Below are 24708 nucleotides of genomic sequence, written 5' to 3'. Positions count from 1 at the left end.
GAACATTGCAAGTTCTCTATACAGGTAAGATGTTGGTATTTTCTGGGGCGGTGCATCAGAATCACCTGGAGGCCTTGTTAAGACAGATTGCTGGATTTAACAATTTAATTTTAAGTTGCTGAATCAGGGTTTCTGATTCAGTATGTCTGGGGTGGGGCCTTAGAATCTGTCTTTCTATCAAGTTCCCAGGGGGATGCTGATACTGCTGGTCCGGGGACCAGATTTGAGAACCAGTGATCTGGAACTCAAAAACATAGCTGTTGAGTTGGTTCGGAGGCTTCCTCCTCTTACCTTAGAATTGTCTGGGCATAGGTGCTCACTGTTCATGATCCCCAAAACTTTATTCATTAATAAATATTTAGGGGAATTCCCTGGCAGTCCAGTGGTTAGGACTCGGCACTTCCACTGCCAGGGCCCGGGTTCGATCCCTGGTCGGGAAAGTAAGATCCCGTAAGCCACGTGGCACAGCCAAAAAATAAGATTTAAAAAAAATAAATTAAAATAAAATAAGTAAATATTTACTGAACACCTTTGATGTGCCAGGCATTGTTTTAGGCACTGAAAATACAACCCTCAACAAAACAGACCCAAAGATGAATTAATAAAATGATTCCACATAACAATAAGGGCCAATAAAAATATAAAACAGGGTAATGGGATAGAGAGTGGCTGGGTTGAGGGTGGTACTTCATATAGAGTAGCTGGGGAAGCCTCCTTTAAGGAAGTAACATTTAAGCTGACACGGCAATGAAATAAAGGAGTTAACCACATACTAAGAGGGGGCAAGAGCACTCCAGGCAGAGGGAACAGTGGGTGCCAAAGCTCGGAGGCCAGAGCTAGTGAATGATCAGTAAAGTGGGAGGAGACTGGAGAAGCAGGCGGACTAGAGAATGCAGGATCCTTCAGGCCTTGGTGGCATGAATTCTGAGTCAGGTCTGTAGTGTGATACACACCAGACCTTCCCAAATTTTAATCTGCATGCAAATCACTGAAGAGCCCCTTAAATGCAGACTCTGACTCAGTAGTCATAGGGTAGGGCCTAAGAGTCTGCATTTCTACCAAGCTAGCTGCTGCTGCTACTGCTGCTGGAATCCAGACCGCACTTTGCATAGCAAGAGCACAGAAGAAAATGTTATGAAGTAAATAGGTTCTGTCATCCTTCATTGAGGGAGAAGTGGTATTTTCCCTGGGAGTATGGATGAAAGTTAAAGGGAATGGTAGAAGATGGGGAACTGAGGGAAAAATCATGATGTTGGGGAATTCCAGACACTAAAAATTATTCAGAAGGATCTACTGTGTACAGATAAAAAGTTTAAAAGACTGTCACCAAAATAAAGGATCTAGATAAAATACGGATTCTCTTGGTAGTTTATTTAGAAGCAGCTAGAATAGATTTCCAGAATGAGTTTGCCCAGGTTGAGTGCTGCTGCTCCATCCTAGGCCCCCAACAGCCCTGCTATCCCGCTGCTTGCAAAAGTAGTGATGGTTTCCACTGCCTCTGCAATGTTCTGCAGCTCCCCGTGACTACTGCCCACAGCCAGAGCTCACAGCTGCCTGCCACATTCTCTCCAACCCTGCTAACCAATGTTGCCAGCCCTTCTCCCTCCATCCGCTTGGAAAGGACCCAGGACTTGGCTTGGGTGAGAGGGGAAGCAGAGGACTAAGGACAGCAGGGAGAAGAGGGCACTGAAGATGCCTGTTGCCTCTACAGGACTGCCTGCTGTGTAGCCTTGGAAATAACAGTCAGAATGCTTCCCCTCTTCCCCACCGCTCCCGCTCTCCCGCAGGCGCGGGAACTGAGTGGTTTTATGTTATAAACCATATGGCTTTTTCTTTTAAGGAATAATCTTCCTCGAATGCATACAGAAGTACAGCACAGTAAAAAAAAAAAATCTTAAATAAAATCGGATGCCTCTTTGCGTAAACTTCTATACCATACGATAGATCTCTTGTTATCATAAGCACGTGTTTCCCCCAAATTTCCTGTTTTTTAGATGATTTGTGAATTGAAAATTTTGTCCATGGAAGGAAAGCCACATTATTGAAGCTGTAAACAATAGAATGACTATGGCTTTAATCCTTTGAATAAGGCTTTGTTTCCCATTGACCGAAAACTTCCTAAAGGAAGGAAAGCTAGGAACATTCAGGAAGGATTTGTATTTTATTCTACAACAGCTTTGTGAAAGGGGAAAATCATTTGGAAACCTTAGATTCCCTTTCCTGGTTGATGGGCATCAGAACACACAGCCGTACTGGGCTCTGGTTGCAGATGGTAGCTCCCTGCCCACCAAAGACTTCCTGACCCCAGTGCCAGCTTTGTTTTGTTATTGTCACACTGACACCAACAGACATTTATCCTGTGCCAGAGTTTCATATATTCCCCGGACACACTAGGAACAGGTGCACCCACTATTTATTTCAACTTATTTACACAGATCAAAAAATGTTTCCCTAACATAGTCTGTTGCATACTCCATAATTCATGGATTATCTGTTAATTAAAGAGATTTAATAATAACAATTGCAAAATTAGTCATCATCCATTGAACTCTTAAATTACTTTAAATCCCCTCCCCCAGGACTGTATTTTCATTTACTTTATACACCAACAATCATTTTCTTTAAAAACTAAAGTAGAATCAGGGAACTATACTCAATATCTTGTAATAACCTATAATAGAAAAGAATCTGAAAAAGAATATATATATATTCAGCCACATATATATACATATACATATATATATATATATATAACTGAATCACTTTGCTGTACACCTGAAACTAACACAACATTGTAAGTCAACTTCAATAAAATTTTTTTGAAAATTAGGACATATTACAAGAAACGAGCAAACATTAAACTTAATAGTAAAATGTTGACACTTTCTGTATTAAAAAAAAAGTGTTATCAATTAGCAGAATCATCCTTACAGTTTAGGGGAGAGGGTCTGCACATAAGAGGAGCTGGCCTTAAATCCCAAAATGCTGATGTGGCCATCTCTGCTTTGTGTGGATTCTGTGCTGGAGGCATAAATTACAGAGCCCAGTGCACGGGCTGTCAGGCCTCATTGCAGAAGCCAAAAGTGCCTCTTGGACACCTGCCCCTTCTGAGATTCTGAGTGATATCGGGGATTTATTAATCCCCACTAAATGAAGAATACCACACACACCCCTTGTGGGCCTCAGCCCTTAGGGCTTTGCGTCAGGTATGTCTGGGGACATAATTTAGATATTCGTCATCTTGAGAATTACATTTCAGGTAGCAAATCCTCATTATGGGTCTACTCCATAAGTGACTTCCCAGAGACAGAAGGTGCAGCTGAGGTTAGCCTTGGTCTTTGTCAGCTCTAATTACAGAAGGCAACACCTCTTCACCCACATGGTCCTGTCTTTACGGCATTACCTGTGGCAGCGGGAACAGCCAGCCTCCCACTCTGTTAGGGACACACTGGGGAAAAGAGACTGGCTGAAAGACGGGATCCATTTCCAGTGCTTTCCAGAGCTGTGCCTGCTTTGTCTTAAGTCCGGGAAGCCCTCCAAGTTACTTTCAGTAGAGGAAAAGATTTAAAAGGCTGTTTCTATATTAGAGTTTTTTAGTCTTTTGTCTAAGCACGGACCCTTCTGAGAGTCTGTTGATAATTATGAATCATTTCCCCCCCAGTAGTGCACATACGTGTAGACACACAAAATGTTGCATACCATTTCAAGGGGTTCATGGACTCTTGGAGACCAGGAAACCTTAGATTAAGAACATGTGATCGAGACTGAGATACTTTTTAAACTTATAGAAGTTAGTTTCATAACCATACATTTCATAACCAATTTTCTAAAATAAATTGTGGCAGTTGTCTTTTTCCTGAGTGAACACTGTATAGCAGAGCATGAAACACCAGCTCCAATCTTTGCAGCTTATACTCCATTCTAAGGCTGCATGGTAGTTCATGGTTATTTAGATGTCCGTATATACGGTGTATGGAAATAATAGGTACCCTGATGGTTGCTTGGTATACATGAAACCAAGAACTTTGCCTATAGGACTTATTTATTCCTCACAACAACCACACAAGGTAAATATCACTAATCCATTCTACAGCTAAGGACATTGATGCTCAGAGAAGAAAGCAACTTTCCCAAAGCCACACAGCAATTAAGCAGCAGAGATGAGGCTCTGGCTCCAGAAACTGTCTCCAAAGGCCTTCCTCTGAACATGGCATGAGATCACAGACCTACCCAATTTTATAATTAGCTTTTTTATTTCCTTCAGAGTTCTTGAGGCAGTTATCAGGCAGACAGGGAGGAGAAGGACTTTAAGGCTACTTGAAGCAAAACCACACCCCTTCCTCACAGTGCCATCTCTAGAATGGCTGCCTAGGAGGAACCTGAAGGTGGTCGTCCAGTTGGAAAGTGGCACTGGGAGCTCATCCTAAGGCTGCAGTCACATAAGAAACTCAGAAGCTTCTTCCCACTTTAAGTCTGGCTGGCACAGCTTTGGCTGCCCCTGGCCTCTGTTATAAGAAGAAGTAGCTGTTCCCTCCTTCACTCTGAAGGGTGCTGAAGGACTCTGTGCTGCACTCCCATGTGGCTCTCCCCATCCGACTGTAAAGAGCCCAGCCCCACGCCGGCACCACCTAGGTCCTCCCTGCCAGCTCTGCTTCTCTGCCATCTCCTCAGGGTCGCTGCCTGCCTGTCACTCTGCTGCCCTCTCTAGTGGCCACATGGGGATGAGGAACCTGTGAAAACTGAGCAAATAGGCTATCCTACCCTGAACTGCGAATGTAGAAATAGTCAAGCATTTAGACTTTTCTAACATTACGCTTTTCCAAGTGTAAGTGGCAGCATGGGGCACAGCCCAGAGTCTAGTATAAGTGAGTGAGATAATCAAAGCCTTAAAGGGCTTTCTTAATTAAAGTACAAGGATCAAGTAACATCAGTGAAAGAAACTCCACTCACCTAAGTCACTTTAGGGATAACCTGATGAGCTTGAGGCATCATTTGTGGGAGGCAGTATATCACAGTGGCTAAGTACGTGGTTCTGGAATCTGATGCTTGGGTTCTGCTGGTGATTCCATCGCTTGCTGTTGGACTTTGTACAACTTACTTCACCTCTCTGTGTCTTGCTTTTCCCATCTGTAAAATGGAGATAATAATAGCACCCAGATGAAAAAGTTTTCTGGAGGTTAAATATATTAATAAATATATTATACTTAAGACAGTTCCTGGCACAAGATAAGTATTCAAAAGGTGCTATGACTATTATGATTATCATTTGGCCATTTTCATAATCAATGAAGGGTGAACTATTTTGTCCATAGAGCCAAAAGGAGATAGTGAAGACCCAGAAAGTAAGTTACACTTCTTGCAGAGGTCTGAAGGTGGTGAGGTAAGCAAATGAACTTGGTGCAAGGCCTCAAAACAAGGTGGTTAGAGCCCCAGTGGTCCAGTTAGGTACTGCTGTATTACAAACCACCCAAAAATACAGTGGTTTAAAAAAGCAACAATTTATTATTTCTCATGTTTCTAAGGGTTGATCAGGCAGTTCTAGTTCAGAGTGTTGGCTAGGGTCCTGAGATGTCTGGAATGTCCAAAATGACCTCATTCACATCCCAACTGGGAACTCAGCAAGGGTTGTTGGTCAATGTCTTTGGTTTTCCGCCAGGAAGCCTCTTCTCATGGCTTCTTGGGCTTCCTCACAGCATGGCAGCTGGTTCCAAGAAAGAACATTCCAAGACATGAAGGCAGAACCTGCAGATTTCTTAAGGCCCAGCCTTGGAGGTTGCACAGCATCATTTCTGCTGTATCCTATTGGTCAGAATAAATCACTGGCCAGTCTAGATTCACAGGGAGTGAAAATAACCTCTACTTCCTCATAAGGGAGTAAGTAGCACAGTCACACTGCAAAAGAACATACGGGATAAGAGATATTGTCGCTGCCATCTTCAGAAACAGGACCTACCACAGCTCAGGGAATAGGAACTAGATTTTCTTAACAACATTTGGATTGAGTGACTCAATTAGGAAGCTCAGTCTGAGTTTGGATCAGAGTTACCCATTGAAAGGAGAAGTAAATGGAATTAAATGTTTTAATTTAGTGTAACTTGTTTATCAGCTACTTAAAGTTCCTTTGGGTCTAAAGTCATATTCAGAAACATTAATGAGAATAGATAAAGGACATTAGGCTAGAAAGCATAATTATCAGTGAAGAACATTTTTAAAAGAAAAAATATTTTACTTAAAGAAGAGGTAGATGATAAAACCACATGCTCCCTGAATAGTGACAACAGTGAACTTACAGTGAAAAACTGTATTATGTTAAAGTGAACAAAGCAGAAAACAAGGGCACCTGAATAATGAACAGGAACAAAGAGCAAGAGGCCCACGAGAATTCTATAATTGCTATTACTGAGAATTTGATTGTTTCCCCACCTCCCACCTCATGTACAGTTCTTTTAAAACTGCAATATATTTTATATTTGCTTTGTATTTTACATTTCACTTTATTTCAGGGAGGGAGTTTAAGGCCTTTATAGAATTTCTGGATATTGCTACAGTCAAACATGGAATTACAAAATAGACTGGAGATAATCTAGCCAAATGAATTATTATTTACCCTGAACTCTCCAGTTCCCCACAATTGTACAAAGTCTGGTCTTTGAGATAATTTGATAATGGATAATGTGGAAAAGGTAACAGCAGAAAGATTTTGGTAGATTTTTCAATGTTGGGGAGAAGAGAAAGCAATAAGGAATGGCACCAAGAATTGGGGCCCAGACGATAAATGAATGGCTATGTTTCCTAGAGTGATTAAGAAGGAAAATAGAAGGGAAAGTGAATTGTGTATTGCAGGGGAAGATTATAAAAATAAGTTTGTGGCTGAAAGAATATTTTAAGGCAAAGTAGCAGCTAGCCAGCATTTTCAGAACGTACTGATATCCCTGGCTTACTTCTATCTGGGAAAGGGCTCCCACTCATTCTCTTTATATGGGACTATAACTTTTTATTATTCATTTTACTGTTTGTCATTTATTGAGTTGTTTCTACCCAGTGTATTTACAACTCACATAAAATACAGAAGACGATCAAATATACAGAAACAAGGTGGGGAAATGCAACTCACCCAGTGAAAATATCATTAGTATCTAGTCACAGCTGCACACTGTAAAACAACTGGACTCAACTCAGAAGACAAATGAAAAACAAGGGAAACGTGTACCTAGATGCCTCAATGGAAAAAAAAATTTTTTTTTAATAGAAGGTAGTTTTAAATGGGCCATCAGGGAAAGAGGATAAGTTGTCTAAGTGAGAGACTAGAGAATCCATCAAGAACAGAATGCAAAGAAGAGAAGAAGGTAAAGTTCTCATGGGAACAGGATATAAAATTGATGACAATGGACCTTCATAGAGGATGAAGAGCAACATAACAATGTGTGCTATGTATTATTTGCATAAACTCCAAAGAACTTGGCACCATCTATGTTTTTCACATCATAATCATAAACCAGTAAGTAAGAAAAAAAAGGGTTTCAAGCAGCCAAACTAGGGGTGGGAGTATTCAACTTTACTCAAGGGGGTCCTCAGGTCCTCACTCTACAAATAATTCCAATAAGCTTGGCTAGTATCTTTTTCCAAACCCAACCATTTAAAATGAGATTCAGGGCTTCCCTGGTGGTGCAGTGGTTGAGAATCTGCCTGCTAATGAAGGGGACAGGAGTTCGAGCCCAGGTCTGGGAGGATCCCACATGCCGCAGAGCAACTAGGCCCGTAAGCCACAACTACTGAGCCTGCGCGTCTGGAGCCTGTGCTCCGCAACAAGAGAGGCCGCGAGACTGAGAGGCCCACGCACCACGATGAAGAGTGGCCCCCGCTTGCCACAACTAGAGAAAGCCCTCGCACAGTAATGAAGACCCAACACAGCAAAAATAAATTAATTAATTAATAAACTCCTAACCCCAACATCTAAAAAAAACACAGAGTGCTGACCTCCATCCTCAGAGTTTCTGATATTAGAAGGTCTGAGATAGGGCCAGAGACTTTATGTATCTAACAAGTTCCCAAGTATATTAGTTAGCTTGGGCTGACAAAACAAAGGACCACAAACTGGGTGGCTTAAAAAACAAAACTTTAGAAGACAGCGGACTAGAAGGACATGGAATTCGTGTCTCCGCACAACTAGGGCACCTACCAGGCACTGGTGGGGGACCACAGACACCTAAGAGGATGGGAGGAACCCCCCAGCAACTGGCTTGCGGGATCTTGGTTCCCAGGCCAGAGGTCGGGTCTGAGCTCCTGTGGTGGGAGCTCTGAGTCCCAACCACTGGACTAGCAGAGAACCTCAGACCCCAGGGAATATTAATTGGACTGAGGCCTCCCAGAGGTCCTAATCTCAGCACCAAGACCTGGCTCTATCCAACTGCCTGCAAACTCCAGTGCTTGACGCCTCAGGCCAAACAACCAGTAAGACAGGAATACAGCCTCACCCATTAAAAAAAAAAAAAACAATGAAACGACAAAAAAATATGTTACAGAGGAAGGAGCAAGGTAAAAACCTTCAAGACCAAATAAATGAAGATGAAATAGGCAAACTACCTGAAAAAGAATTTAGAGTAATAATAATAAAGGTGATCCAAAATCTCAGAAACAGAATGGAGAAAATACAAGAAACATTTAACAAGGATCTAAAAGAACTAAAGAGCAAACAAAGTGATGAACAACACAATAACTGAAATTAAAATACTCTAGAAGGAATCAATAGCAGAATAACTGAGGCAGAAGAAAGGATAAGTGAGCTGGAAGATAAAATGTTGGAAATAACTGCCAGGGAGCAGAATGAAGAAAAAAGAATGAAAAGAATTGAGGACAGTTTCAGAGACCTCTGGGACAACATTAAACGCACCAACATTCAAATTATAGGGGTCCCAGAAGAAAAAGAGAACAAGAAAGGGCCTGAGAAAATATATGAAGAGATTATAGTTGAAAATTTCCCTAACATGGGAATGGAAATAGTCAATCAAGTCCAGGAAGCACAGAGAGTCCCATACAGGATAAACGCAAAGAGAAACATGCCAAGACACATATTAATCGAACTATCAAAAATTAAATACAAAGAAAATATATTAAAAGCAGCAAGGGAAAAGCAACAAATAACATAAAGGGAATCCCCATAAGGTTAACAGCTGGTCTTTCAGCAGAAACTATGCAAGCCAGAAGGGAGTGGCAGGACATATTTAAAGTGATAAAAGGGAAAAATCTACAACCAAGATTACTCTACCCAGCAAGGATCTCATTCAGATTTGACAGAGAAATTAAAACCTTCACAGATAAGCAAAAGCTAAGAGAATTCAGCACCACCAAACCAGCTTTACAACAAACGCTAAAGGAACTTCTCTAGGCAAGAAACACAAGAGAAGGAAAACACCTACAATAACAAACCCAAAACAATTAAGAAAATGGTAACAGGAACACACATTACCAATAACTACCTTAATGTAAATAGATTAAATGCTCCAACCAAAAGACATAGACTGGCTGAATGGATACAAAAACAAGACCCGTATATATGCTGTCTACAAGAGACCCACTTCAGACATAGGGACACATACAGACTGAAAGTGAAGGGATGGAAAAAGATATTCCATGCAAATGGAAGTCAAAAGAAAGCTGGAGTAGCAATTCTCATATCAGACAAAATAGACTTCAAAATAAAGTTATTACAAGAGACAAAGAAGAACACTACATAATGATCAAGGGATCAATCCAAGAAGAAGATATAACAACTGTAAATATTTATGCACCCAACATAGGAGCACCTCAATGCATAAGGCAAATGTTAACAGCCATAAAAGGGGAAATCGACAGTAACACATTCATAGTAGGGGACTTTAAAACCCCACTTTCACCAATGGACAGATCATCCAAAATGAAAATAAATAAGGAAACACAAGCTTTAAATGACATATTAAACAAGATGGACTTAATTGACATTTATAGGACATTCCATCCAAAAACAACAGAATATACTTTCTTCTCAAGTGCTCATGGAACATTCTCCAGGATAGACCATATCTTGGGTCACAAATCAAGCCTTGGTAAATTTAAGAAAATTGAAATCATATTAAGTATCTTTTCTAACTATAATGCTATGAGACTAGATATCAATTACAGGAAAAAAACTGTAAAAAATACAAACACATGGGGGCTAAATAATACATTACTAAATAACCAAGAGATCACTGAAAAAAATCAAAGAGGAAATCAAAAAAATGACATGACAATGAAAAAAAAACAAACGACAATGAAAACATGATGACACAAAACCAATGGGATGCAGCAAAAGCAGTTCTAAGAGGGAAGCTTATAGCAATACAATCCTACCTCAAGAAACAAGAAACATCTCAAATAAATGACCTAACCTTACACCTAAAGCAATTAAAGAAAGAAGAACAAAAATACCCAAAGTCAGTAAAAGGAAAGAAATCATAAAAAGCAGATCAGAATTAAATGAAAAAGATATGAAGGTAACAATAGCAAAGATGAATAAAACTAAAAGCTGGTTCTTTGAGAAGATAAACAAAATTGATAAACCATTAGCCAGACTCATCAAGAAAAAAAGGGAGAAGACTCAAATCAACAGAATTAGAAATGAAAAAGGAGTAACAACTGACACTTCAGAAATACAAAGGATCATGAGAGATTACTACAAGCAAATGTATGCCAATAAAATGGACAACGTGGAGGAAATGGACAAATTCTTAGAAAAGCACAACCTTCCAAGACTGAACCAGGAAGAAATAGAAAATATGAACAGACCAATCACAAGCACTGAAATTGAAACTGTGATTAAAAATATTCCAACAAACGAAAGCCCAGGACCAGATGGCTTCACAGGCGAATTCTATCAAACATTTAGAGAAGAACTAACACCTATCCTTCTCAAACTCTTCCAAAATACAGCAGAGGGAGGAACACTCCCAAACTCATTCTATAAGGCCACCATCACCCTGATACCAAAACCAGACAAAGACATCACAAAGAAAGAAAACTACAGGCCAATATCACTGATGAACATACAGGCAAAAATCCTCAACAAAATACTAGCAAACAGAATCCAACAGCACATTAAAAGGATCATACACCATGATCAAGTGGGGTTTACCCCAGGAATGCAAGGATTCTTCAATATATGCAAATCAATCAATGTGATACACCATATTAACAAATTGAAGGGTAAAAACCGTATGATAATCTCAATATATGCAGAAAAAGCTTTTGACAAAATTCAACACCCATTTATGATAAAAGCTCTCCAGAAAGTAGGCATAGAGGGAATCTACCTCAACAAAATAAAGGCCATATATGACAAACCCACAGCCAACATCGTTCTCAATGGTGAAAAACTGAAACCATTTCCTCTCAGATCAGGAACAAGACAAGAATGTCCACTCTCACCACTGTTATTCAACATAGTTTTGGAAGTCCTAGCCACGGCAATCAGAGAAGAAAAAGAAATAAAAGGAATACAAATTGGAAAAGAAGAAGTAAAACCTCATGTGAGAGCAATACCATTATCCTCATTTTCTGGAGAAAACTGAGAATTAGAGATGTTAAATGACTTTCCTCAAATCACACAGCTGGTGTAGTGGACACTATTGGCTGTACTATTACTACTATGATCTGTTCCTATTCACAACACTTCTGACACCAAATGTATGGGTTTGTCATACCAAGCAACTTCCTGAAGACACCAGTTGGGTGTCCTGTAATTCAGTTCAATTTTGACACTGTCTGGAGTTAGCACAAATTAAGGGCTCAGTTCCACAAGGCTGCCTCCTACTTCAGATACCAGTTGTAAGTAGTGGGTTCCCAGGTTACCCACACTTCTGTCTCATGGCTACAAATCAGTGGTTTCTATGACCCCCTCCTCAGTTTTTGTTTTTGTTTTTTAAATTACCCTTCATATTTTATATATTTTTAATTTTATTATTATTATTATTTTGGCTGCATTGGTCTTCATTGCTGCATGCAGGCTTTTTTTTTTACCTCTAGTTGCGGTGAGCAGGGGCTACTCTTCGTTGCAGTGCGTGGACTTCTCACTGTGGTGGCTTCTCTTGTTATGGAGCACAGGCTCTAGGCATGTGGGCTTCAGTAGTTGTGGCACACGGGCTCAGTAGTTGTGCCTCTCGGGCTCTAGAGCGCAGGCTCAGTAGTTGTGGTGCACAGGCTTAGCTGCTCTGCAGCATGTGGGATCTTCCCAGACCAGGGCTTGAACCCGTGTCCCCTGCATTGGCAGGTGGATTCCTAACCACTGCGCCACCAGGGAACCCCCCCCCCCACACTCCTCCTCAGTTCTGATAATTTGCTGTAATGGCTCACAGAACTCAGGGAAGCATTTTACTTACTATTACTGTTTTATTACAAAGGATATTATAAAGGATCCAATTGAACAGAACCAGATGAAGCGGTACATAGGGCAAAGTCCAGAAGGATCCTGAGCACAGGCGCTTCTGTCCCCATGGAGTTGGGTTGCACCACCCTCCTGGCACATGGATGTGTTCACCAACCCTGAAGCTATCCAGACCCCTTCAATTTAGGATTTTTATGGAGGTTCCATTAGTAGGCATGATTGATTAAATCACTGGCGGTTGGTGATTAACTCAATCCCCAGACCCTCTCCCCTCCCCAGAGGTCGGGGATGGGGGGTGAAGGTGAGGCTGGAAGTTCCAACCCTCTAATCACCATGTTGGTTCCCCTGGCAACCTGCCCCCATCCTGGAACTACCTAGGGGCTTTCAGCCACCAATCACCTCATTAACATACACTCAGGTGTGGTTGAAAGGGGCTTGCTATGAATAACAAAAGACATTCAGATCACCTCTATCACTCAGGAAATTCCAAGGATATTAGTAGTTCTGTGCCAGGAACCAAAGATGAAGATCAAATATATATTTCTTACTCTGTCACAATATGACAGCTGTCTACTCAGCATGCATTCTCCCCTTCCTCCTTTCTAACAGAATCTGATTTTGTTTAGTATCCATCTCTCTCCCATCTATCCATGTGCTTCCACGGAGGCAACACTCCCAATCCATTCCAGTAACTGGTTCAGGCATGTACTCTAATTTTGGCCAATTAGATGTGAAGAAAAGTTTCACGCAGGGATTTTGAGGAAAGGTTTCTGTGTTTAAGAGAGAACAAAATCCGATGCTGTCGTGACTGGATGTGATGCCTGAATTAGCTGCAGCCATCCTGCCACCAGGCTAAGGATGAGACCTGCAGAACTGAGAAAAAGAAAGAACTGCTCAGTCCTTGATAACATTGCTGAATGGCTGGATCAACCAAACCTGAGCTCTCCCTTCCTCTAAACTCTGTACTGTATGAGCAATATGTTCCTTACCGTTGGAAACAAGCCTGAGTCAGGTTTCTCTTCCTTGCAGCTAAAGGCATCCTATCTGATTCAGGTGGGAAAGAAGGGTGCTAAGATTTGAATTACATGTAGTCATGAGAGAAGTAATAGCAGAAAGAAGGACAGCAAGGCTGGAGCCAGAATAAATTTGCAATACAAGAACTCAAAAAGCTTGGCAATTCACAAAAGGACAAATATTGCATGATTCCACTTATATGAAACACCTAAAATATTAATAGTTAAAATCATGAAAACAGAGACTAGCAGGATGGTTTCCAGGGAATTGGGGAGGGGGAAATGGTGAGTTGTTTTTTGATGAGCGTAGAGTTTCAGTTTTACAAGATGAAAAAGTTCTACAGATCCATTATGCAACAATGTGAATACAGTTAACACTACTGAACAGTACACTTTCAAAAGGTTTAGAGGGTAAATTTTACATTCTGTGGTTTTTTAATCACAATTTTTAAAAACAGCTTAGCAAACTGGAGTCATTTAGGCCACACTTCAGAGGCCCTGAAGACATTACTCTGTTGTATAGAACACTGGCATTGTTCCTCTTACCTTAAATCCCACTGGCTGTTTCCGTGCTTAGAATGCTCTTTCCCCAGATATGTTCATGCCACATCTCTCATTGCCTTCAAATCTTCAAATGTCACTTTCTCAATGAAGCCTACCCTGACCACCATATTTAATATTGCAACCCACCCCATCCTCCCACCCCTTGGCACTCCCATTTCCCTTACCTTCTCTACTTTTTCTTTCTTTTAATTTATTTTTTATTTATTTATTTTTGGCTGTGTTAGGTCTTCGTTGCTGTGCACAGGCTTTCTCTAGTTGCGGTGAGCGGGGGCTACTCTTTGTTGCGGTGCGCGGGCTTCTCATTGCAGTGGCTTCTCATTGTGGAGCACGGGCTCTAGGCGCACGGGCTTCAGTAGTTGTGGCACGCAGGCTCAGTAATTGTGGCTCATGGGCTCTAGGCTCAGTAGTTGTGGCACACGGGCTTAGTTGCTCCGCAGCATGTGGTATCTTCCCGGGTCAGGGCTCAAACCCATGTCCACTGAGTTGGCAGGGAGATTCTTAACCACTGTGCCACCAGGGAAGCTCCTCTTTCTTTCTTATTATCACTTTCTAACATGTTACAGAACTTACTTTTTATAATTATTTTTTATTGTCTGCCTCTCCCCTCTAAAAGGTAAGACCTACAAAACCTGGGATCTTTATATTACTTTGTTCCCTGATGTATCCCAAATGCCTAGACTAATGCCTAGCACATAGCTGGCACTCAATAACTATTTGTTGAGAGAACGAATGAATATTAGTCATCGGCTAAAAGTCTTATATGCATTGAGTTTATAAAATAAAATGTGAAAAATGACTTCTGTGCCAAGATGGCAGATCCAGTTTTGCTCCTGCCCCTAGTCCTACAGAAACTAGAATCAAAAGGATGAGAAAACAGAAGGGGAAACCATGCCCCCAAAATTCAGGAAGCTGGAGAGCAGACAGAGCAGTGGTAACCAACTTTGCAGATGTGAAAAGCTGAATCCTAAGGTAGTAGTCAGGATAGCTGAGAATCAACCTAATTTATATCAAAGAAACCTCAGAAGATTCAGGACAAGCAGCACCAATTACCTCTGCAAATGGAGGTGGGGAGGAGAAGTTACAATAAGGAAAACTACATGAGAAGTATGATTCCTATATCCCTGCTTACTCCACTCTTTTGGCAACAGTTCTCTTCTACTCTGACATGATGTATTCTCTAGAGAGGGTGAAAGAGTAGATCCTTGGACTTTAGGAACTGGGTGCTGCACCAAAACTAGGGGGATTCAGTGACCACATGCATGTTGAATGCTGAATATTCCCAGAACATTGGCAGACCTTTACTCTTCAGGCAGGAGATTAGAAGAGTTTTACCCTGAACAATCTGACCAGTGAGGGGGAAAGATCTGAAGATACTGACACCTAGGGTCCCCGATCAAATGGCCCAACCAGATCATTACACAGTAAAACCTGAAATTGGCAAACCCCAGTCAAATGCTCTGAGCTAATTAGCTTTTTAGTCCCCACTTTTTTTTTTTTTTTTGCGGTACGCGGGCCTCTCACTGTTGTGGCCTCTCCCGTTGCGGAGCACAGGCTCTGGACGCACAGGCTCAGCAGCCATGGTTCACGGGCCCAGCCGCTCCATGTCATGTGGGGTCTTCCCGGACCGGGGCATGAACCCATGTCCCCTGCATCGGCAGGCGGCCTCTCAACCACTGCGCCACCAGGGAAGCCCCTAGTCCCCACTTTTAACATGAGCTGACAATCAAAGAGTCACCCATAAACAAATGAGTGAATGAATGGATGGATGTTAAAACATCACAATATACAGGACATACAAATTAAAATAAATAAGGATTCACCAGACAGCTAACGTGGGTCTCTAACATGGAAGATAGAGACCAAAAACAAACAAAAAGCAATTTATAAGAAATGGGCTATGCAGAGAGAATACTTTAAAACTTACCCCCCAAAATCACCTTATTAATATGCTCAGAAAGATGAGATATTGCATTCATGTAAAAAGATCAGGATTCTATTCTTTTAAAACAATTTCAGAGAACAAAATGGTACTTGGGGAAATTATATACATGATGGCAGAAATGAGGAAGTCTCAACTGAAAGATTAGAAGATAAAGCTGAAGAAAGCTCCCCAAAAGCAGTTCAAAAAGGCAAGGAGATGGAAAAGGGAGAGAAATGATAAGAAAATAAGATGACCAGCTCAAAAAGGTCAATATTTGAATAATAAGAAGTCAAGAAAGAGAACAGAGAGGAAATGAAAGGGAGAGAATCATCAAAGAAAATTTTCAAGAAAATGCCCCAGAACTAAGTGACTTTTCAGATTGAAAAGCCCGCTGAGTGTCCAGCACAATGTTGAATTTAGACCCACAGGATGGTATACATTGTGAAATTCCAGAGAATTAGGAACAAAGCAAAGGACCAGTGGTAATTTACATAGCAGATATCCTGCAAACTTCTTTTTCCCAGGGGAAAAAGCATCACATACAAAGGATTAGGAATCACAATGGTGCTTGAAACCTTTTAACAGCAACACCTAGAATGGGTCCATGGGTCCCATAGTCATTTTCCTGGTCCCTAAGTGCATAGTTCGGAATGGACACATTTGGTAGCTGGCAGAAGCCCACGCTGGTTCCTGACAACACAGGAACACACAAGACAAGCAAGGCCAAGTTCAAACCCTGACTGATTTGCTCAGTAAAGGTATGACAACCACTTTTAGATTTAAACAGTTTGCTACTTACTTACAGTAAAAAGAATAGCCAAAGGTGCCACCCCAGCTTGATCCTTGTCCTACACACCAAAAAAGGATAACACTGAAACAAAAGGGACCAGATGACTGCAACGTGACTCATGGGACACCCTGTTGCTGAGGAGGCTGGACTTCAGCTATGCAGTTTTAAATTGTGTAGCTCCACTGGTGAGAGGCGGGTGGCTGAAAGTCCCATACTTGATCAGACAGCCTCCCAGAGGAGACAGGGAAGCCAGTGGGAGACGGCTTCTCATCCCCTTCTGTTATAGGAGGATCACAAGGTGTTTTTCCAAGACAGATTAGCTGCACTTCAAGTCAGCCCTTGCCTATGTGGCTTATTTGGATACCTGCAAGGAGGTCAGGTGACAAGGCAGAACTGTTCCCTTACACCTCCTTGGCCTGTGGGTTAAGGGTATCATATTGCAGAAAGCTAATAGGAAAACTCTTCAGTCTGCTTCCCCTGTCCCCAGCTAGGACAGTCAATCATAAAGAGTATCACATCCCCAGGGGGAATGGCAGTCTCTGAGTGCAACCCTTGAAGACCTGATAGCTGACAGTCCCCATCATATTCCTGTTTTCACCAGTCTGGCTCTGGCAAAAAGCAGACCAATCCAGGAGGTTGACAGTTGACTACTGCAAATTCAACCAAGTCGTAGCTTTAGTTGCAGTTGTATCTTCACTAGAGCAGATTCACAAGACCTCATGGTATGTGGCCACTGATCTGGCAAATTTTTCGCTCCCATCACCGTCAGGAAGGAGAGTCAGAAGCAAGAGTATTGCCCCAGGGCTAGGTCCTAAATAAGAATAATCTATCAAGGTAAGGGGATCAAAGTAAGGAAGAAGTTCACGTAGAGGCTTCACAGGCAATGGAAAGATGGAAAGTTAAGATTCCTACCCTAGCTAAGGGACACTATATGGGATTTTTACTCAAATTTCTGACCATCAGTTCATATATTAGGACTATACCTAATTGAGGGAATAAAAGCTTTAAAAAAAAATCCCAAGATGGAACAGCTTCATAGACCTCCTTCTATGTTGGAATCTCATGAGTATGATAGAATGTTTCCTTGATCACAAAGATTCAGCGTTGCTCCCTGAGGAATGAGTAAATTATCCTGCCCTGTTGAACTCAAGAATGGCCATGGGACTTGTGTGGCCAATGAAATAGGAGTAGAATGTGAAATATGTCACCTTCAGGCAGACACTTTAAGAGCTAGGTTCTCTTTTACCTGCCTCTGTGATCACGGAAGCATGTGTCAAGACGGAGCATCTATCAACCTAGATCCCTAAGTGACTACAGGAGCACAGCCCCTTTGCTAACCTACTACAGACATAACATGAGCAATAAATAGGTTTTGTTTTAAGTTGCTGAGATTTGGGCATCAGTCTGTTAGTAACTAACACAGCATGTCCAAGCAATCCTGACCAGATAAGAGGAGGCTTGCCCTTAGAATCTGCTTATCTGCCCAAAGCCCAGATCTTCTTGGCCTTTGCAGTGGACATTTGTAGTTGCCTTTCCAGGATCCATTTCCCTGTCCCATAGCTTCTGACAGTGGTTTCCACATGATTCCAGTAAAGCTAACTCTGTCCCAAGCTCCAGGGGAAATTCTACCTAGGCTAAACCAATCAGAACATTCCATTTCCCTGACCATAAGGATTAGGTCAGTAGTGGACATGTGCCCTTAACTGGCCCACTCAAAGTGAGTCTTAGGGCTCTTTCTGGGAATGCACATACTTACCAATATTACAACGATTTTCACATTTCTTTATCATTCGTTACACACTGTCTTACTAAGTGGAATATGTATTATTGAGAACCAGGATCCTAATTTATCTTTTTATTGCCAGAACCTGGCACAATGGTTGGCACAAAGTACATGCTTATAAATAATCGTTGACCAATTAAAAGGGGAATAAAATTTACTCCTCTTCTTTAAACTTCACTCCTCAAATTTCAGGGCCACCTATCTATCTGCATAGCCACATTCAACTATTTGCATCTCTGTCCTTTCCTCCATCCTGATTTAAGAATAAATGATATGCCCAATGTTGGTCTTTCAAAAACCTACAGGTAAAAATTTCCTTCTCATTTGCCTGGGATATGAATGGCATTTGTATGGCTACTCGGGGCAGATCTCTTCTGGGCTCCCTTCTGCTGAGCAGTGCCAGCACCAAAATCCCCACACTGACTGAAGTAACTGTCTGCCTCTTTGTGACTGTACCATGCCAGCCATGTGCTAATGCAGAAGTCTCAGTTCCATTACCAGTTCATGGATTTTTCCTAAATGGGTCCTTACAATGCCCAGAAATAATACCAAATACCAAACAACCTCCAGGACGATTCTAACCTTTCCCATTCTCCTCAAATCACCAATCTCCCTTTTCTCCCTCCCCTCGAACCCCTAACCCCAACATTCATAACTTAGCCTCCTCCAGGGAAAACAAAAGTCATCACATGGGAGTTCTCTCATTTTCCTAAAAACAAGTATCTACAATATCCTATCCTCACCTCCAGTTGTGATAGAGGAAGCGTCCCTCCTCCCCTTGTCCCACCTCCTACGTTTTGAATCCTCTCTCTCCCTTATAAAATAAAAAAAAAAACGTACACCATCTCTCAATCCTTCTCTCTCGCATATTCGTCTACTTTTTCATGAATCCTTCCCATTACCTTTTTGTTTAAGATTTTTTTTGATGTGGACCATTTTTAAAGTCTTTATTGAATTTGTTATGATATTGCTTCTGTTTTACGTTTTGTTTTTTGTTTTTGTTTTTATTTTGGCCCCGAGGCATGTGGGATCCTAGCTCCCTGACCAGGGATTGAACCCGCACCCCCTGCATTGGAAGGAGAGGTCTTAACCACTGGACCTCCAGGGAAGTCCCCCCATTAGTTTTTTTTGTTTGTTTGTTTGTTTTTTGCGGTACGCGGGCCTCTCACCGTTGTGGCCTCTCCCCTTGCGGAGCACAGGCTACGGACGCGCAGGCTCAGCGGCCATGGCTCACGGGCTCAGCCGCTCTGCGGCATGTGGGATCTTCCCAGACCGGGGCACGAACCCGTGTCCCCTGCATCCCCAGGCGGACTCTCAACCATTGCGCCACCAGGGAGGCCCCCCCCCACCATTAGTTTTTAAACGCACTCAAGTCTTCTCTTTCAAAAAGCTTCACTTGACTTATTCCCCATTAGCTACAACCTATATTTTTCCTTCCCCTCTCATCCAGTCTTCTCATTATCTCCTGAAGAGAGGAAAAGCAGTGAGGTATAGTGGTTAAGAACATGGATCCTGCACCATGCTACTTGATTTGAAACACATCGTTTAATGGCTCTGCGACCACGGGCAAGTTACTTCACCTCCCTCTGCCTCAATTTCCCCATATGCAAAAAGATTATAATATCATCTCTCTGGTGTAAGCATTAAATGAGTTAGTACTGATATATGTGAAACACTGACAACAGTGCTTGGCACACAGTAAGCACTATATAAAGGTTTGCTATAATCCTTTTACTTTTATTTCTTCACTTTCACTCACTTTTCATCACATTCTGACCCCATCACTTCACCATGAAGTGTTTTTACTAAGAACACCAATGACCTCTGTGTTGCTAAATCCAACAACTATTTTTCAGTCATCATCCTACTTGAGGTCTAGGCAGCAGTTGACAATGTTAACACTCTCTTCTTAGAACATTCTCTTTCCTAGTCCAGGGCTTCAACTACCACCTACCCGCCAGTGTCTTGCCCATCTTTATCTGGAACCCAGACCTCTCTTCTATGCTCCAGACCCCACAAAGCCAGAGGTCACCTGGATATTCTCCCCTTGAAGGTCTCAAGGGCATCTCATATGCACTACATCCAAAACTGAGCTATGGCCTTTCTCTCCCTAACTCCCTCTGGCTTAAATATTCTTTAGGCCCCTCTTCATTTGGCTGACCCCTACTCCTACTTTAGAGTTTAGATGAAGTATCACTTCCTCAGAGAAGCCTGAGGTGAATGCCCTAAAAGAAACTTTCATAGCACTTGGTACCTCTACTTCATACCTGTAATTAGATAATAAGCTACACGAGTGCAGGGACCATGCCTGTCTTCTCACTATTGTATCCCAGGACCTGAATACAGTAGCCTCCAGAGCCCTTTCATTTGCACTAGGGTCTATCTGCACAAGTATAAACTGTGCCACTTTGTGCCAGGCTAAGACTACTAGTATAGTTAAAACTTGACAAAGTGCAAAGAAGTATAGCAGAGAAAATAGTATTTAACCAAGCCCCCAAATTACTTTCAGTTGCAATAAGAGGCTCATGGATGGCTATTTTTTTTTAAAGCCTAACTTGGGGAGATTCATCCATTGGACAACCAACATTTTGCATCGCCTCTAACAGTGCAACAGGTCCAGGCAATCAGAGCAATTACGTGTGGGTTTCCGCCATTGTGTTTACACCTCACTATCACTTGGGTACCAGTACCCAAACCTACCTTAGCAAGCCAACTGCCTATAACTCAGCACTCCTGTGTCCCGGTACATAGCAGCTTTTTGCGAAGAGGTCTGCCATGAGTCCAGGCAGCTACACTGTCACTGGGGAGTCTTGAAGGCGGAGAAGTTCAAGGGAGGAAAAGTCGAGTTCTGAGCATGGGTGGATGTTTGAGTGAACAAGCCGCTCTTAAAGCGGGGAGGAGTAAATAATAGGGCTGAAAGACAACACAGTAGACTTCACAGGTGTGACAGGGCTGAAGAGTGAAGGCGTACAAGGGCGCGCCTACTGGTACGCTGGGACCCGTTCCCTCAGAGTCAATCCCGCGAGACTATAATTCCCGGGGATTCCCTCTAACTCCAAGCAAACACCCGTAGGGGCGGGGAAAGAAGAGAGACGTCGGCGCGCAGCCGTCCGCTTTACAGCACTCCGGGATCTCGAGAGAACTGCGGTTCTCGCGATCTTTCCGGAGCCGACCCTCCACGCGGAGTCCGAGTGCGTGTGCCGTAACAGGAGGGCAGGGAGGGTTCTGACTCTACGGGAGGGAGAATCCCCTTTGGCCTGCCCTACGGAAGCCTGCGAGGGAGGGCGGCGTTCGCTGCGTAGTCCAGTTGCCCAGATGCCCAGCGCCAGCGCCTGCCGCAAGAGTCAGGAGAAGCCGCGGGAGATCATGGACGCGGCGGAAGTGGGTTTCCTCCTTCCTTGGGCCTGGGAGGACAGACCCCTGGGCCAGACCGCGCTGAGGGAGGGAGTATGGTGAGCGGGGCCCTAGCCTCTGGATCCCTGTCGGCACTTTGCGTGCAGGCCGCGAGCCTGGGATCCGGGCGCCCAGAGCCCTCACCGGGCCTCCAGGGCCCTTGTCCGAGCAGCGTGGCCAGACCCACTCCGGATCGCATTTCTCACTGGGGTGCCTGGGAGACCTGGCCTACAGGAAGCGTGTCCCGGGACTGGGGGGTCGGGGGGCGCCGTGAAGTACCACCTGCCCCGGAAGTAGGAGCGGCGGGGTGACATTTAACCTCCCTGGGTTAGGCACGTCCTTCTCGTAATCCATCTCTTCCCCGGAAATTTTTAATGTCCACTAGGAATCGATTTTTGCTCTGCCCTCGTGTTCCTAATGTTTTTCAAGTAATGACAGTACTTCGTAAAACGATCTGCCAGCATGTTTAATGACCATTTTCCATGTGACAGCTTTAAAGAACACTTGTCATTTTTATTTTCTTTTTTTCCCTAAGTAACCCAAGTGACGTAGGTAGGGAAGTTTGCAGAGAATGCGTTTGAAGTCTTTGAGATGATGTGACGCCCCTGTGGTCCTTCAGTGCTTTTCGGAAATTAAAGTTTGAAACCATTCTACAAGTTATGTGTGCTCTTAGTGAAATTGGGATCCCTACCTGGCTCCTTATTTTTCTTTTGAGGAAATATGAATTTGTGGTAAACTGCGTAAGGTCATTTTAAGAACATTAGATGGAATAAGGGGTGCTGAAATATGAACAGTACTAATAAGCAACCCCCTTTTTTCTGTTCACGTGCTGTAACCTATTTATGCTGCCCTCCTGCTACATTGTGTGACTGTATATTTCTGTTAGGGCTGGAGTTATCTTCGTCTTTAAGGTGTATTTTTTTTATTTCTCAAAAAAAAATGAAAAAACTGTTCATTAAACACCTTAACATGTTGTCTGGTTTGTTTTGGTATAAACACAAAATCTAATATCCTCCAAATCTAAAGGAGAGGATTCCAACAAATAGCTGTAGTGACAGAAACTAATTGTTTCATCCACATCCTAAGTTAACTTGTAAGTTTTAAGGAAACCATTTTTGTGTATTCTTGATCTGATTAGTTATATAAACCACCTTTGCAGATAGTGTAGGTCTATGTATAAGGTAGACATTGTGGCAGAGTTATGTCAGTTCATAGCTAGAAGGATCTTAATAGATCATTTTCTAGATAAAGTGAGATTAAAATAAAGGCCACTTACCAATTTAATAAGTATAGTTTGTTAATAATAGTCTGGACTCTAGGTCTCCTTTTTCCTGTTCCTGAGTTAAAATCTGTAACAAGAATTTTGGTGTCATACTGTCAGTGTTGAACCACTTACAACCTGATATCATGAAGATGGTTTTTAGAAACAGGAAGCTGGTGAATTTTTTTTATGATGTTTTACAAAAGGAAAGTTGTAGTTAGCTTATATCCAGCATCTCTGATTTCTAAAAACTGGACATCTGGTACTCAGAAAGCTTACCCCTAAATGTTGGTTCTCTTTGAACATCTCTTCCTGTAATAGGAAGTTAATAAAACTGTGGTACCTCATCCTTCTACCTTCACAGAGGAAATTTATAACTCTGCTTTGAAGTAGTTTAATCTCCTTTTTGAAGAAAGTAGTTAAGATATGTTGTACATGTGTGTAAATTTTATTTGAGAGTGCTATTTTGTACGGTATATCGATCCAGGAGTGGTGATCTCCAAAACAAATTAACCAGAAGCTGGGTCTGTGGAGTGCATATGTAAATGATATGACAGATTTGCACACTTTAAAACTGCTACTCTGAATTGATAAAATGGTCCTGAAAGTTTAAATGAATTCATCTTTTTCTGTTATTTGTATTTCTGTGTTTACTATGCTATTAGTGTTTAAATAAAAAGTCATCATGTAAAAATGTTTTTTTGTAGGATTATGCAAAAGAAAGATATGGAGTATCTTCAATGATACAATCACAAGAAAAACCAGGTTAGTAGTTATGTGATAAAAAAAGTTTTTTTTTCTTTTTAATTCCAGGAAAGTTCTTTATGAAGTTTTAAGTAAGGTTGACATAACTGAAGGCATAGTTCTGAAAAGCTTAAATGGCAAGCATATGCCATAACCCTGCACGGACATTGTCAATTTAGGGTCCCTAATCTTGTTAAGGAAGAAAATACGTTAAATTAGTATATTTTAAATAGTAAAGTATATTACAAAGGTATTCCTAGGTGGTCATGTAAAAGATTTGACTCTGGCCTAGGAGATAAAAGATAGTTAATAGTAGCTGCCTTCATCGTATGCAACCTTTTTTGCATGCTTTGTGAAGCTACCTCCTTTACTTTCCTCCTTGACTTTATTATATTTCTTTGAAATTGACTTGTTAATTGTTTCTCTCAGACCTGTAGGTTTTCTGTTTGTAAACATTTGTCTTTTGTTTCTATTTTATATATGCAATTTCAACAAAGTTATCCTACTCAACTATTTAGCAATCATTTTTCTTTTGTTAGACACCCCAAATTATCTCTTTCAAACTTTGGTACAACTGCAGACCTTTAAGCTCTGGCCCATTGGAAGCACTAAGTACTTCTAATTTAGATGTCTGCCTGTGAATTTTATGCTTTGAAAATAATATACCCCAAGTCAAATTTAATTGTTATTTTTGGATTTAATTTATTGCGTGATCACAAAATCACTTTTCCTTCCCAACTTTGTTGGAAAAGTGTACAGTGAAAGGGCAAAATAGGTTGCTAAGAATAAACCATTTCAAAAGATAAAGATAGTAAAGTAATTGAGTATAAAATGGGATACAA

General features: G+C 41.8%; 1 protein-coding gene across 2 annotated transcripts in view; it reads left to right on the top strand.

Moving 5' to 3' along the window:
* Window positions 1-21548: 21548 nt before the first annotated feature.
* Window positions 21549-24708, top strand: part of DARS1 (aspartyl-tRNA synthetase 1) — a 68312-nt gene continuing 65152 nt past the window's right edge. The window contains exons 1-2 of one of the 2 annotated variants that reach the window (XM_082630758.1): window positions 21549-21659; window positions 23830-23887. In XM_082630758.1, coding sequence (XP_082486884.1) covers window positions 23863-23887 — 25 coding nt within the window. In that variant the 5' untranslated portion in view covers window positions 21549-21659; window positions 23830-23862. The other variant, XM_082630757.1, reaches the window with a different exon arrangement.

The sequence above is a fragment of the Mesoplodon mirus genome, assembly GCF_964341445.2.
Source record: "Mesoplodon mirus genome assembly, chromosome: 8".
NCBI lineage: Eukaryota > Metazoa > Chordata > Mammalia > Artiodactyla > Ziphiidae > Mesoplodon > Mesoplodon mirus.
The sequence above is the reverse complement of the archived record's forward strand: the minus strand, read 5'-3'. Positions and strand labels throughout refer to the sequence as shown.